Below are 15,685 nucleotides of genomic sequence, written 5' to 3'. Positions count from 1 at the left end.
GTGGAAGGTCCCTCGATGAGTTGCCCACCCAGGCTCTCACTAATAACACAAGCACCACTGAGGACATGGACCTCTTAAAATCACTCTCAATTCCTAACAACTAGGAAACCCAATAAAGAGTTTTTAAGTTATTTAAGGAAAAGCACTGAATGTGTTCACTCGAAATGAATAAGCAGAGAAACCAAGAAGTGGGAAAGTAAGGCAGGGTGATATATACATAAAATGGCCTGTATCAAATAAAACTTCTATTATGGAAATAAAATAGTCACATTGTTTCCACTTATAAACTATAAAGTTGTTATAAAGTCTTGGCATAGACTTAGATGTTAGATAACCTCATAAAAAAACTTAATGATTGTCTTTATAAATACCAGGAAGTACTTGTATAACTGGGAATGGCGTGATTATCAGGGGGGAAAAAAAAGGTGATAAAAAAAGAGCTCCTCCTCTTCTTAGATGTTAATGTAAGCTTAATTCCCAAACATTTATTTGTGATGGGACTCAATGAGCCAATGACTAACAGCCAATCAGACTTTTAGAACATGCAATCCAGCTGACAACCTTGCTTGCTGGCTTGTTGGTTATATAACAGACATAGATTAATCAGGGAATAAGTGCCTACAAGTGATAGATTTTCTGCAAAAGCAAAATGAAAATACCGAAAACCCTGTCAGGATTCACCAGGGTCTGGGCCTATATATCTATCTGTCACAATAGCAAAGCCCCTGCCTCCCTTACAATCCTTGCTTGATTTCTACCCAGGCCCAGAAATACTAACTTATTGATGTCTGAGCAGTCCCAGGTAGTACTAGGGAACTTTAGAGAGTTAATAGAAATCACCCCAAGCAGGAACCCAAATTATTTCTTGTGAAACATATACCCAATTGACAAAAATGTATAAATATCTCCAATATTTTTTTTTAATAGTGACTGGGAAAGTTGTTTTTCCTTCTGAAAATCTCCTAAGGGGAAAACACCAATTCCAATGATACAGAGTAAAAGAATATATCAATTTTACAATTGAACCTCACCCTTTAGCAGTTAAACCACAAACTGCTACAAATTTCTATGCAAAAATAATCTCACAGAGTTGAACAAAATTTCACCTACTGTTTTTACTTCTATACTCCTATAAAGAGCTCACCATAGATACCGACTCATGCGTGAAAGAAGGGTGATCTTTTTTATATAGTTATAGAAATCTTGTGGGGGCTGCTTCAGAATAGAAAGGTGCGTATTATACTTATCAGAAATGAATTCAATCTAAAGAAGAAAATTGGAGACCGGCTATTCTGCTGAAACACAAATTGAGAGAAAAGCATCCAAATTTCAGCCTAAATTACATTTTCTAAGTATAATGTCAACCTGTATGCATTTTTATTAAAATCAACTTATATTTACACACCAGTGGAAATTGAATAAATTGAAGGCTTATAGGTGGAAAACCCCCCAAAACCTTGAAGATTCCTTTTCTTTACATCTGAAAGAGGTTTCTGGGGTTGAAAACAAGCATCAACCACAGCATGTTCTGTCTGGATCCACCCTAGCAACAATATGAATAGTTTTATCATCACTCCATGGGTAGGATTTACATGTTTGCAGAGCTCAGGAAAATATTGTTTTCAGAAATAATCTTTTGAATAAAGTAGAGGACATCAATATTTTACTTCATTTATGTGCTTTCCCTGGAGTCAGAGTTCACTCAGGCTAATTTGAGTGAATAGCAACTTGAGACTTGTACTAAGAAGGGTTGCATGCAGTCAATTCAATCAACAGAAACCTGATATCAAAATATAGCATTATACATATTTAAATAGATCATAAATTCAAACATGTTCCCCAGGAGCAGCAACTTCATACCTTCACTTGTGAAGATTAAGGAAGAGATCTGTATTTGAAAGAATTTGACAGAGTTTCACAAAATTAAAAGGTACACACACAGAACAGCCCAAACAACACAGATATACATATGCATGTACACACACACACACTTCTACAATCACCTACATCTACAAAACATGTACATATGTGTGTGTGTGTGTGTATATATATATATATTTTAAGTAATCTCTATACATAACTACCCAATGTGGGGCTTACAACCTAAAGACCAAAAGCACATGGTCTACCAACTGAGCCAGCCAGGCACCCCTAGTTAAAGATTTTTAGATGATTCCTTGGTGCCTATACATTGATGGCTTATAATACATCCAATTGAGTTTACAGATTTCTTTTAAAACAGCCTCAGACCAACATTGTAGATACAGGGCAGACAAAACTCTATAGAATGCAAACAATAGGTGATTCTCATCATTAATTTCTTCTTAACACTATGTTAGTAGGGGTTGCTCTAATTTGTTTTTTGTGTGTGTTTTTTTAAATTTTATTTATTTATATGAGAGAGAGAGAGCACAAGCGGGGGAGAGGCAGAGGCAGAGGGAGAAGCAGGCTCCCCACCCAGCAGGGAGCCTGATGCGGAACTCGATCGCAGGACCCTAAGATCATGACCTGAACTGAAAGCAGCCACCTAACCGACTAAGCCACCCAGGCACCCTTTTTTCTGGGGGGGGGGTTATTCTTGTTTTAAGATTAATGGCCTGTATTAATTTGCTAGGGCTGCTATAAGACTGGGTAGTTTAAACAACAGAAATTTATTTTCTCACAGTTCTGGAGGCATAGACGTGCAAGATCAAGGTGCTATAGGGTTTAGTTTCTTCTGCAGTCTCCCTCCCTGGCTTGCACACAGCTCCTTTTTGCTACGTTCTCACAAGCTATTTCCTCTGCACTTGCATCTCTGGTGTCTCTCTATGTGTCCAAATGTCCTCTCCTTATAAGGACTCTGGTCAGATTGAATTTGGACCCACCCCAACGGCTGCATTTTAACTTACCACTCTAAAGGTTCTCCCGCCAAATATAGTTACATTCGGAGGTACTAAGGGTTAGGGCTTCAGCATATGAATTTGGGGGGAACACAATTCACCCCTTAACCTGGCCCAAGTACCTTGGACTACAGGCATTTTTCAGTTGTTAATCCTCCCTACCCTGCCAAAAAAAAAAAAAAAAAAATCTCTGAATTCTCTCTTAAAATTTGTAGAAACCCATATAGAAGAATCATGAAAAAATCAGTTGCACCTACATTCTTTATGGTCAAAATCTATGAATATCAGTTCCAGATTGACTCACTGTCTCTTACACATTTAGATGGAGAGGTTTGTTTGTCTGTTTATTTGTTTAGGAAAGTCATGATGTGATAACTTCAAAGTTACATGTAAGTTAAACAGACTTACCAACCATATGACTCAGGAATTCTATCCCTAGGTATATACCCTAGAGAATACCCAAATAAAACCATATGTCTACACAAAAACTTACACAGAAATGTTCATAGAAGTATTATTCATAACAAAAAGTGGAGACAACCCAAATATGCATCAAAAGTGGATACATAAAATGTGGTATATCCATCTTATAGAATATTATTCAGCAATATAAAGGAATGAAGTACTGATACGTGTTTCAACAAGGATAAGCCTTGAAAACATTATATGAAGGAAAAGAAGCTAGTCACAAAGACCATATACTGTATAATTCCATTTATATGACATGTCCAGACTAGGCAAATGCAGAGAGATGGAAAGTAGATAAGTGTTTGCTCAGAGCTGAGGCAGGAGGATTTGAGAGGAATGGAGATTGACTGCTAATGGGTATAGGGTTTCCTTTAGGAGTGATGAAAACGATCTAAATTAAATTGTGGTGTGGGTTGGACAACTCGGTGAATATACTAAAATACAATGAATTGTACACTTTCAATGGTAAATTGTATGGTAAGTGAATTGTATCTCAATAAAGCAAATTTTTTATAAAAATTCTCTATGGTTTAGCTTTTTTTGAAATTTGTGTCTTTACGGAGTATAAAGGTAATTGGCTTGGATAACATTCATTTACAGCCAAAATAAAAGAAAAAAGGTCACATATTTATTAACTTGGAAATATCAGGGAAACAATTTACCTTGTGTTCATTTTTAATGCCACCTGTGACCTCTATTACTAAAGTCAGTCTACTTCTGTAACCTCTCTTCCTTGTACAGATAAAACATCAATTTAGTTTTGGATTTAAAGCAAACAGGATCATTATGTTTGTAGAGTGTTCCATAGCTTTGCTATTCTAGCAATCTGTGACCTATAAATAATGCAAGACCTTTTCTTCTCTAAATGACTTTTTTACAGCATGATTCTTGATACATAGAAAGAAAAGAAGAAAGAAAGAAAGAAAGAAAGAAAGAAAGAAAGAAAGAAAAGAAGAAAGAAAAGAAAAGAAAAGAAAAGAAAAGAAAAGAAAAGAAAAGAAAAGAAATCACCCCACAGTCATGGAATTGAATCTATTTCTAGTTTCCCAATTAAATTATGAGTCACATCTGTCCACTCTTTTGTAGTTGCATCAAAAGACAATTTTTAAATATTTCACCATTTTATTTTATTTTTATCAAAGCAAAATCAAATCACAGCCAATCCAAAATTTTTTGTTTTGCTTTAGAAGTAAGGCAAGCAAAAAAAAAAAAAAAAAAAAAAACCAAAAAAAAAAAAAAACCTCATTTAATCTTCCCTCTCTACACTGGTATAGTGCTGAGAAAAGGAAACAGAAAACATAATCTGGGGACTTCATCAATTTTTCATGAATTTTCATTTAGGCCAGAACCCCCTCTTACCCTGGTCGATAGATCAAGCTGCTGTCATATATTTACCACCTGGGGCTACAGCTGCTATCTCTAGGGGCTCCACTGACTCAGGCTGTATCACAGGCAGGCACGAAATGTGGAAGGGCCCCTATGCTCCTTCTGCTCCAAACACAGGGTGAACTGGTGTTCAAACTGAAATCCTATCTGCACCAGCTATGCCTCTGCTCTCTTGGTGGTCTCATCGGAAAGCTGCATTTTTTTTTTTTTTTAAGATTTTATTTATTTGACAGAGACAGAGACAGCCAGCGAGAGAGGGAACACAAGCAGGGGGAATGGGAGAGGAAGAAGCAGGCTCATAGCGGAGGAGCCTGATGTGGGGCTCGATCCCATAACACCGAGATCACGCCCTGAGCCGAAGGGCAGACGGTTAACTGCTGTGCCACCCAGGCGCCCCGGAAAACTGCATATTAACTTCTTCAGTGCCAGGTGCTTTGCTGGGGACCCTGCAATTCTGTTTTCTAAATATGTAAAAATGCTTTCACCTAAAGACCTTTCTTGAGTTCAAGTGACTTGAAAAGTACTTTCTGGATTACTATTTCTTTTTCAAACCAAGAGGCAAAAAGCAAATATGAGGTAAGTGATTGAACGCTCCATATGAATGATTGCTCTTGAATATTTTTTTTCCTTCACTGTATTATTCTGTTACATAAAACGGAAGCTTGTACTAAAGGAAAACAATAAAGAGAACATGTACAGTATGGTAAAGAACAGGCTGACTTTTTTCTATATAACCTGTTAAGACAGATGGTTATCAATACAATTGCACATTTCATCTGACAGCAGAAACCAAGATTCTTGAAATTTAAAATGAAAACCAAGGTGAAGCAAGGAGAGTCCAAAAATGTGCATGTTTTTCATCAATAATCATATTTCACAATAAAAGTTGCAACAAGTTTGTTTGCTACTTATCCATATACTCTTAATCACCTAGATACCAGAGATCAGTAATTCGCAACTGATTTTGACTTCCCAGGGGACATCTGGCAGTGTCCAGAGATATTTTTCGTTGTCACAGCTGGGGCTGGGGGGTCTTTTTGGCAGCTCCTGGGCAAAGGCCAGAGGTGCTGCTAAACATCGTACCACAGAGCACAGCCCCACAACAAAGAGATCCCCAACCCCAGTGGCAACAGTGCGGAGACCTAGATAGCTTGCTCTAGTTCCCTCACACTCCGTTCAGAGCTAAACTCTTGGGAGAACGGCAGCGTTTGCCACTCCAGTTCCACCACTTACTCCTTCTTCAGCTGCCATGCTCTCTTTCCATTCCTAGAGTGCACAGAGTACTTTTTCTTTAACCACCATGCCGCATTTGCATTGCGACACACTTTTTCTTTCTTAAAATCATTTCCTTGTTCTTCCTGTCACTTCACTCCCCATAGGCCATCACTCTGATACCTCCTCAGAGCCTCCTCAACCAGTACTTCTTTCCTTTGCCCACCCTTAAATATTGGGGTGCCAAGCAACAGGAGTGATCTCAGTCCTTATTAACCACTCCCAGCACACAGCCTGCCTGGGCAATCATGTCCACCTCTTTATCTACTCCCACCACTTTATCCTCCATGTGGTAAAGACCTCTTTTCTCAGTTCTAGAAGTTCTCTTTTTAATGGAACATGAGATATTTTTACCTTGATATCTGACCGGCATATTAAGTAATACAGCCAAAGCTAACGTAACTCTCCTGTTCCCATTACAGTTATTTCTCCTATACCTGCCATCCCTATGGGTGTAGCACTATATACCTAGTCACTCACCAGCAAACAAAAATCAAAAAATGAAAACAAACCCTGGGAATCATCCGTTATCCCCTAAATCCCAAAACTGACCATTAAGTGATATGATTTATAATTTCTAAATCTGATTCAAACTATTTCCTTCTTTCAATCTTCATTGCTAGTTTCAGTTCAAAATCTAATATGTACTCTTTTCTGAATCATTTGACAGCTTCTTAACTCCTCTCTGACTCCAATCATCTTCCCCGTAACCCAATCTTCAATTCTTTTTTAAAGATTCCTTTTATGTAACCAAAAAAAAAAAAAAATCTACCTTTCCAAATTATGCTGCCTATTAACCTTATATCATGCTACCTACAGTTCTCCAAATACACAGCATCGCTAGACTTCCATTTCTTTCCTTTACTGGATGAAACAGTGATATGTCATGATTGAGCATTTATGTTGAGTGTTCTAAATTATGAAAGCCAAACATTGATCTAATCTATAGCTCTTCTTCCATCATTTTATAAAAAAATATACTTTAGTAACAAATAATATTGAAAAAGCACAATGCTTTGACCCAAATTTCCATATTAATACATTTTATGAAATACATAAAGAAAGAGAGATGACTGATGATCTAATGTGAAAGAGATGAGTAGCATATAAATGGGTATTATTTGATCTTGTGTTGCCTCAAATGGCATGAACTGTTGACACGGCATTAGAAGAAAGAATTTTATTCACTAGCTAAATCCAATTTAGAAGCTTTCTTGTTTTCCTCTCTAGGTCAAAAGTATTTTTAGCATTTCTCAAAGCTCATTGATTTAAAAATAAAAAGTGCTACTGTCACATTACACAAGAAAAAAATCAGGGTTTAAATTTTTCCTCCTAAAACAGCTTGATTCATTATTAATGATGCAATTAAGAAAGAAAGCAATCTTCAGATTAAATAAAAATACAAGATGTATGTGCGCTGGGAAGAATTTTTAAAAAGCTAAGTTTCAGGGGAAAAAAATGTTTATAGCTGCCCAAGAATAAAATGACTGGCCAATTTAGATTAATACTAAGAAGAAAAGTTAGTTGAGAATTAAAAATAGATATTTGTTACTGAGTAGATACAATAAAAAGTTTCGATTAAAAAATTTGTAATTGTTATTTATGTAATAGGCCAAATTTCATTTAGTGTTTTCCTGAATATGGCATAATTCACTAAAACTAAAAATTAGAAGAATCAGGATCTGGTCTTCAAATTCCCATTAATTTATTGCCTGAGTTGTCATCACTTAACTATCATGGGTTTCATTTTATCTATAAAATGGGAGAATATTGCTTGTTATATTTACTATAAAGGGATTTGGTGGGGGAAAAAAATCAATGGATTGACATTGAAATATTTCAATACGTTTGAAATTTTCCAGGAATAGGATATTTCAAAATTAAAATAAAAGAGTTAGGAATATTTATTTTTGAGCTTTTGTGTATATATTTCAAATCTCACTAAACTGCACTTAATTTGCTTTTTTTGAACTAAGATATAAAAATGAAATTACCTGGTGCGTTGTGCAAAACTGCCTTGCTAGCTAAGGTTCTATCTCAAAGTACTTCACAGAACAAATTTGGGTTTTAGGATTCTTCTAGTCTTTTCCTATTGCATTTACACACTTCAAGCATTAGCCGGTTTTAGATTTCCTGGTACAAACTATAAATCAAAAGACCAGACACTTGAGAACAAAAGCTTTCATTGAGGTAGCTGAAGAAGGAATAGTATGACTTTGTTTACTAAAAGATGATTTCCTATGTAAAGCTGATAAATTGCTGAGAATTGTAATACATATATACACACATTTTATAATGTAGTGTGATACCATGTAGCCTGTGAGTACGAGTACCAAGTTAAATACAGACACGAGACCATGAGCTATTATTTAGCACTCCCTTTCCAGCTATATAAATAAGACATAAGCCTCTTGAAATAACTCAGTTTTCTTATCTATGAAGACCTACTGATACACCCAGAAAGTTAAAAAGTACAAGCTTTTTTCATGCCCAACTGTTGCCATCTTATTAATGATCAATTCCAGATAAAATATTTCCTCAGAATAAATAATATCAAAATGTCATATGGTACTATTTAAATTATGACACCAAATCCTTATCTATAAACCAAAAAAATATCTATCATATATTTTAATTTGTTCTGGAAAACAATGTATGAAGTTATGATGTCAATGTTCAAATAGATACGAAGTACTGATATCTTGATTTACTAGTGCTATATGGGCTGTCTGATGAATAAATAGATATATTTTTAAATGCCAAAGGCAGGGCAAGCCCTTAACTATTGCTGATTACCAAGACTGAGCAAGACCCTTCCATGTATGAACATTTTGTCCCCACAAAAATCAAATCTCTTCTCTGATGAGTTTTATTGATAGAAAAAAATAAAGAAATACAGCTGTTGTTATTGCTCCTGTATTCTCCCCCACATGCCTATGGTAATGGTTCCTGAATTCAGACCAGAAGTAAAAGAGTTAATATAACCTAGAGAGTATATTCTTTTTAAAGTTGTTTGATAAAAATTAGAGTTAGAAATATATATAATATAATATATATAACAGTTATACATGAATAGGTTACAGAAATAGGCAGAATACTGAATTTATGCCCCATATTTGATGCCATGTTACATGTAAACTTTTCATTTTAATATAGCTGACTTTAATATTTCATTATATCTCTCATCAATAATTCGAATTTTAAATATGAGCAGCCTCATCGCCATTTTGCTTTAATGTAAAAAATAATTTCCACCTTGCTTCAGTAGAAATAAATTTATTGCAACACCATGGCTTGACATGCTTTCGACCAGCTTTCTTTGGAGAAGGCAAAGTAAAATTATGTGTGACATGTTGATTGTTTTCTTCTTTAGGTATTAAGTACCCATGGGGACAAATCAAAGCTTACTAAAAATAAATCAAAGTAAAAGTGTGCGTTATTTACGATATTCATTATGTTTACTTACATGCCACTTCCAGAGATGCATTTCGACTCACTGCTTCACCGAGATAGTTCCTTGCAACACAGACGTAGCTTCCTTCATCGGGTTTGCTTCTGCGCCCATGTACAATGCGCAAGAAAAATAAGGATCCGCTGGGCAGAAGCATCCTGTGAGACCGGGGGTCATCCTTGTCAGTCTCCACCCGCTCACCATCCTTGTACCACTCAATGGTGGGCGTTGGCCGGCCCTCTGCCTTACAGTTCAAAGTGGTGGGCTCTCCCTTAGAGACAATAACATCTGAAGGGTGTTCCACAATCCGCGGGGGGAAGTCTTCCTGGCGAAGACGAGATCCTACAAAACAGGAGAGAATGAAGAAAAGTGTTAACATTTTCTTATCTAAAGCTTTTGTTTTTCTTGGGTTCACATTGGTGAAATCAAACTCTTCAATTATTCAAAATACACTGTTACTATTTTATTTACGTTTCATACTTTTGTTCTTGATCCATCTCCTAAGTCATCCCAACTCCTTTGTGGAATGTGATAATATAACAATAAATTAATAGACTAATTCTAATGAGTCAGGTTTAAATATTCCATGAATCGTGGCAAGGAAAAGTAATAGAGAGTATGAGATTTTCTTTTGGGTACTAAGATGAGCAAGATTAATCTCCTCTCCTCAAAGTGATTACTATCTACTGGGGAACAAAGCCAAGTGGGCAAGTACCCAGAATACACAATGTGGTGTATCATGCTGGCATTGTGTCAGCAGACTTCACATATAAAGAGACCCACAAACTATGTACAAATATTAACTCAATTTAACAGATGAGGAAGCAGGTTAGGAAATGATATCAATTGCCCAGAAATGTACAGGAAATAAGCAGTTGAAGCAGGATTTGAATGCTAGGACATGTCACTGAGGAATTCAAGTATAAACCATTATGTTAAAATAAAATAAATACTGCATGGAGGTCCAAGAAATTCATTATAGGAAGAAAGTGGGGGGAAAATGTTAATTCTAACTGCAGTATAATGAGGCCTCCACTGAAAAGGCATCATTTAAATTGAGAGGTAAAATAAAACTATGTAAATAGTGGGAAAAAGACATTCAAATTGAAGAAACAATATGAGACCATGAGAGTACATGCATCATACATTTCATAATAAGGGAGGAAGTTGATATGACAGGTAGAAGTGAAAGGTAGTCTTGGGAACCCAGACAAATGGGCTTTAAATACTGCACTAATGATTGGGATCTTCATTCTACAAGGCTAACAGATTTTGAGAGGGCAGTGACATGACTGTCTGTGTATTAGAAAGTTATTTTTGGTGTGCAGTGTAAAAGATAAAGAGCCATGGAGATAAAAGGACAGTTGAAAGTTATTTAATTATTCCGGAGAATAATAAAAAGAAACTGACTTTGGGAAATGATGCTGAAGGTAGAAAAAAGGAGAAAGATGGCAACTCTATTGGGACCCCTCTCACTCCTGAGAGCTTTTTCTGTATCCTTGCTTAATAAACATCTGTTGCTTTACTCAGAGAAATAGANAAAAGAGAGAAATAGAGAGAAAGATACAAGGCATATCATAAAATTTGGTATACCACCATATAGTAAGAAAGAGTGATGGGCACCAATGACTTCCTTGTGAGTGTAATGAAAGTGGGTCTATTAAAGGGTAGAAAAAAATAGGAAGGAAAGGACCTTTTGGTATTTTAAGATGAAAAATTTGCATAATATGTTGGTTATGAAGATTTTTAGTTTGTAAGGTGTCACTGGCCATTATTTGTCTTAGCAGTTCCTGCACATAAATCTAAAGGAGATGGTGAGATAAATAACCGTGTCTGAGGACATAAGGAGAGTCTAGACACAAGCTTTAACATTTTCCAACCAATCATCTAATAGAACCACATTTCAGCTCAATAAATACAAGTAATATTTACTCCTCGAGGTTATTCCACTTTATTTTCACTATTAATTAAAAAATCATATTTTAATTTAATAAAGGGTATTTAATTTGGTAGTGAATGAACCTTTTCTTTTCTGAGGAAGATTAATTTTAAAGGTTGTTGAATACGATTNTCCCCCTGTTTGTGTTCCCTCTATCGCTGGCTGTCTCTATCTCTGTCGAACAAATAAATAAAATCTTAAAAAAATAAATAAATAAAGGTAAGAGGTAAAACTACCAATTAAAAGAAATTACAAGAGCAAATTTTCATGACNAATGGTTATTCCACTTTATTTTCACTATTAATTAAAAAATCATATTTTAATTTAATAAAGGGTATTTAATTTGGTAGTGAATGAACCTTTTCTTTTCTGAGGAAGATTAATTTTAAAGGTTGTTGAATACGATTTGTTATCACATCCAAGAAGGAACTTACACATTGCAAGTGCTGGGCACCTAAAACCAAAGAGTAATTTACAAAACACAGGTCAGAATTTTTTTTTTAAAGTACTAAAGAAACCCAAAGCATTTAAATATGGACAGGTAACCTCATTGTGCATCACAATAATAAAGAACATTATGCATTGAAATTACTAAGTCCCTAAAGCAAATGAGGAATTTAAAGAATATAACCAGTTAAGATTTATTTTTAAAAGAAATGAACAAAAAGGATCTCAAAGTGTCTAAATGTGAATGGCTAATCACAGTTTGCAAATCAGTTACATATTCCCAAATGTAATGGTCCAGACTCAGACCCATAGAATCTGATCCTAAAATGGAACAGGAGTTTAATCTCACTTTTTTATGTAACAGGCATACAGGCTACAATCACCTTGCTTAGATACCTTTCTTGTTCTTCTCTAATGTCCCACATGCACTTATCTACAGCTCCCCTACGTCAAAGTTGTTCTAATAATAAAACTAAGCAAATCAATCATCCATGTTATTAGAGCGCTCTTTAGTTTACCAAATAGTTCCCCACCTTATTAGGCAGGTGGCCCAGAAAAGGCCTGCGGAGGACCTAAAATACACTACTATTTATTAAGTAAATATAAACTACTTGACTCATAAAAGAAAAAAGGCAAAATATCTAAACTGCTTAGCAAGAAGATCTAGAATCCAGCATGTCTAGAATTTTACCCATTTGTCACTACAACATATGTAAACCTATCCTAGTGTTGTCACATTTGCATATTCTTATAGTCATTTTATTCCCACTGTTATAAAAATTTCAAAAGGACATCTACAATCTAAAGGTAAGAGGTAGGGGCGCCTGGGTGGCACAGCAGTTAAGTGTCTGCCTTCAGCTCAGGGAGTGATCCCGGCATTACGGGATCGAGCCCCACATCAGGCTCCTCCGCTATGAGCCTGCTTCTTCCTCTCCCCTCCCCCTGTTTGTGTTCCCTCTATCGCTGGCTGTCTCTATCTCTGTCGAACAAATAAATAAAATCTTAAAAAAATAAATAAATAAAGGTAAGAGGTAAAACTACCAATTAAAAGAAATTACAAGAGCAAATTTTCATGACCTTGAGTTAAGCAAAACTTTCTTAGGCACCAAAAGCACACCCCACAAATGAAACAATAGATAAATTGGATTCATTGGATTTAAATATATGTGCTTGAAAAAAAATCAAAAGAATGAAAAGACAACCCACAGAATCAGAAAAAAAAATATGCAAGTCGTATATCTGATAGGGGTCTTGTATCTAGAACATATAAAGAACTCTTATAGCTCAATAAAAATACAAATCACCAAATTTTAAAATGAGCAAAGGATTTCAATAGACATTTATGCAAAAAAGCCAGACGAATGGCCAGTAAGCACATGAAAAGATTCTTGAAATGATTAGTTATTAGGGAAATGCAAACCAAATCTCAGCAAGATACACTTCACACCCAGAAGAATAACAATACTCAAAAAAAAAGGTAAAATAACAAGTATTGCCCGGGATGTGGAAAGTGTGACAGTCTCACACATTGCTGGTGGGGATGTAAAATGGTTCAGGTACAACCCCTTTGGAAAATATTTTGGATTTTCTTGACACGTTTTGGAATTACATATGACCCAGCAATTCAACTGCTAGGTATATATACTCAAGAGAAAGGAAACTTTATAGCCATACAAAAACTTGTACCTGAATGTAATGTAATGTCCATGACAGAATCACTCATAATAACAAAAGAAAAAAAAAAAAGGGAAAGAACCCAAATTCCATCGATTGATGAACAGATGAATACATGTTGAATATCCACATAATGGAATATTACTTACCAATCAGAAAGAAAAAAAATGAAGTCCTTATACACACTACAGCATGGAAGAACCTCAAAAACATTATACTAAGTGGAAGGAGCTAATCACAAAAGGCCACATATCGTATACCATTTCTATGAAATGTCCAGAAGAGGAAAATCCATAGAGACAGAATGTAGGTCTGCCATTTTCTAGGGTGGGGGATAGGGATCAGACCTGAATGGGTATAGGGTATTTTTAGCAGGTGATGAAGATATTCTAAAATCGATTATGGTGATGGATGCACAACTCCATGAAAATAATAAAAACTATTATATTGCACACTTTAAGTGGGTGAAATGTGTAGCATATTAATTATATCTCAATAAAGTCATGGGTAAGGCACTGTGAACAAGTTTAATACAAGGAGTAAGAGTTCGTGTTCACTCACACCAACGGCTAGGTTATTTTCTTCATTTATAATTCTTGGTTTTAAATATAATCATCAGGTCAGCAATAGCCAATAGGGCATTAAAAAAGCTGAAATATCTCTATAGATAGATAGATAAACAGAGAGAGACATGGAGATACACAGAGCTACATCTAAATTTTTAAGAAGCTGTTAAAAGTGAGGGAATTAGAGTTGGGAAAAAAGATGGCAGAGGAGTAGGGGGCCCTTTTTTCAGCCGGTCCCCTGAGTCAAGCTGGATAATACCAGATCATCCTGAACACCCACGAAATCAGCCTGAGACACAGGAAGATATATCTGGATCTTTACAAACCAATATCTCCAGCGCTGAGTATTCAGGTACAAAGCAGGGAGCCATGAATCCACGCACAGATATCAGAAGATAAACGGAAGGGGGAGGGAGCCCCTGCGCTTGGGCGCCGGGAAGCAGTACCACTTGCACTGGGGCGCAGGCCGGATCCACGGACTGGCACGCACAGGAAACCTGACTGAGACCATGAGCCTGGGAATGCACGCGCGTGGCCAGACTGAAAACCGGCGCTCTGGTGCGTTCACTGGAACCGGACTGATACCGGGAGCTCGGGAGCTTGGGAGTGCGCACGCAACCAGACCAGACAGAAAACTGGCGCTCCGGAGCATGAGTGAACCACACTGAAACGGGGAGCTCCAGAGCATGCGCAGGAACCGGGGCAGCTGGCGGTGGTAGAAACACAAAGGAGAGATGGGCCAGCCCTGGAAGTGAGGGCCCAGAGAGCAGCTGTGGGGAGCACATCCCAGGATGCTGCAGGGTTTTTAGCAGCACCAACAGAAACAGAGTTAAAGAGGCCAGGAGAGCTCAGTGGAGAGCGGACTGCAATCTCTCTGTCCTGAGACAGAGGCTAGGATACGGCCACTGCTGCTCTGACTCTCAGAAGAGTCACAGAAAACTGCCAGGGAAAGCCGCCAGAGAACAAAAGCCTGGAAATACCGGCTCACATGGTGCCCATCCCCACCCCCCTTGCAGGGGACAGGGCAACTCTACCCAAACAGGGTTGCCTGAGTAAAAGTGCAGTAGACCCATCTCCCAGAAGGCAGGCTGCAAAATCAAGAAGTCCACATCCCTAAGGTCCCTATAAAACAAGTGCACACTGCCTGGGTCCTGGTCAATAATTTGGGCTCTGTGTATCCCTGAAACCTCTCCTCATCAGAATGACAAGGAGGAGGAACCCTCAGCAAAGAAAGGACACAGAGACTGTGGCCTCTGCCACAGAAATGATGGACATGGATATAACCAAATTGTCAGAAATGGAGTTCAGAGTAACAATGGTCAAGATGATGTGTAGCCTTGAAAAAAATATTAATGAAAATATTAACGAGAATATAGAATCTCTAAGGGCAGAAATGAAAGCGAATCTGGCAGAAATAAAAAATGCTATGAATCAGATGCAGTCTAAACTAGACGCTCTGACAGCCAGGGTGAATGAGGCAGAAGAACGGATTAGTGAATTGGAGGATGGGATGGTAGAAGAGAAAGTTAAAACAAACTTGGCTCAAAAAAATCCAATCTCAAGAATGTAGATTATGGGAGATTACTGACTCAATGAAACGTTC

General features: G+C 36.9%; 1 protein-coding gene across 14 annotated transcripts in view; it reads right to left on the bottom strand.

Annotated features, from left to right (window-relative positions):
• Positions 1 to 15,685, bottom strand: part of ROBO2 (roundabout guidance receptor 2) — a 1,624,218-nt gene that overhangs the window by 498,719 nt on the left and 1,109,814 nt on the right. For all 14 annotated transcript variants that reach the window (XM_034656798.1, XM_034656814.1, XM_034656802.1 and 11 more), the window contains exon 3: positions 9,472 to 9,798. In XM_034656798.1, coding sequence (XP_034512689.1) covers positions 9,472 to 9,798 — 327 coding nt within the window. The remainder of the gene's footprint in view (positions 1 to 9,471; positions 9,799 to 15,685) is intronic.

The sequence above is a fragment of the Ailuropoda melanoleuca genome, chromosome 1 (assembly GCF_002007445.2).
Source record: "Ailuropoda melanoleuca isolate Jingjing chromosome 1, ASM200744v2, whole genome shotgun sequence".
NCBI lineage: Eukaryota > Metazoa > Chordata > Mammalia > Carnivora > Ursidae > Ailuropoda > Ailuropoda melanoleuca.
Note: the sequence above shows the minus strand (reverse complement) of the source record. Positions and strands in the feature narration are given on the sequence as shown.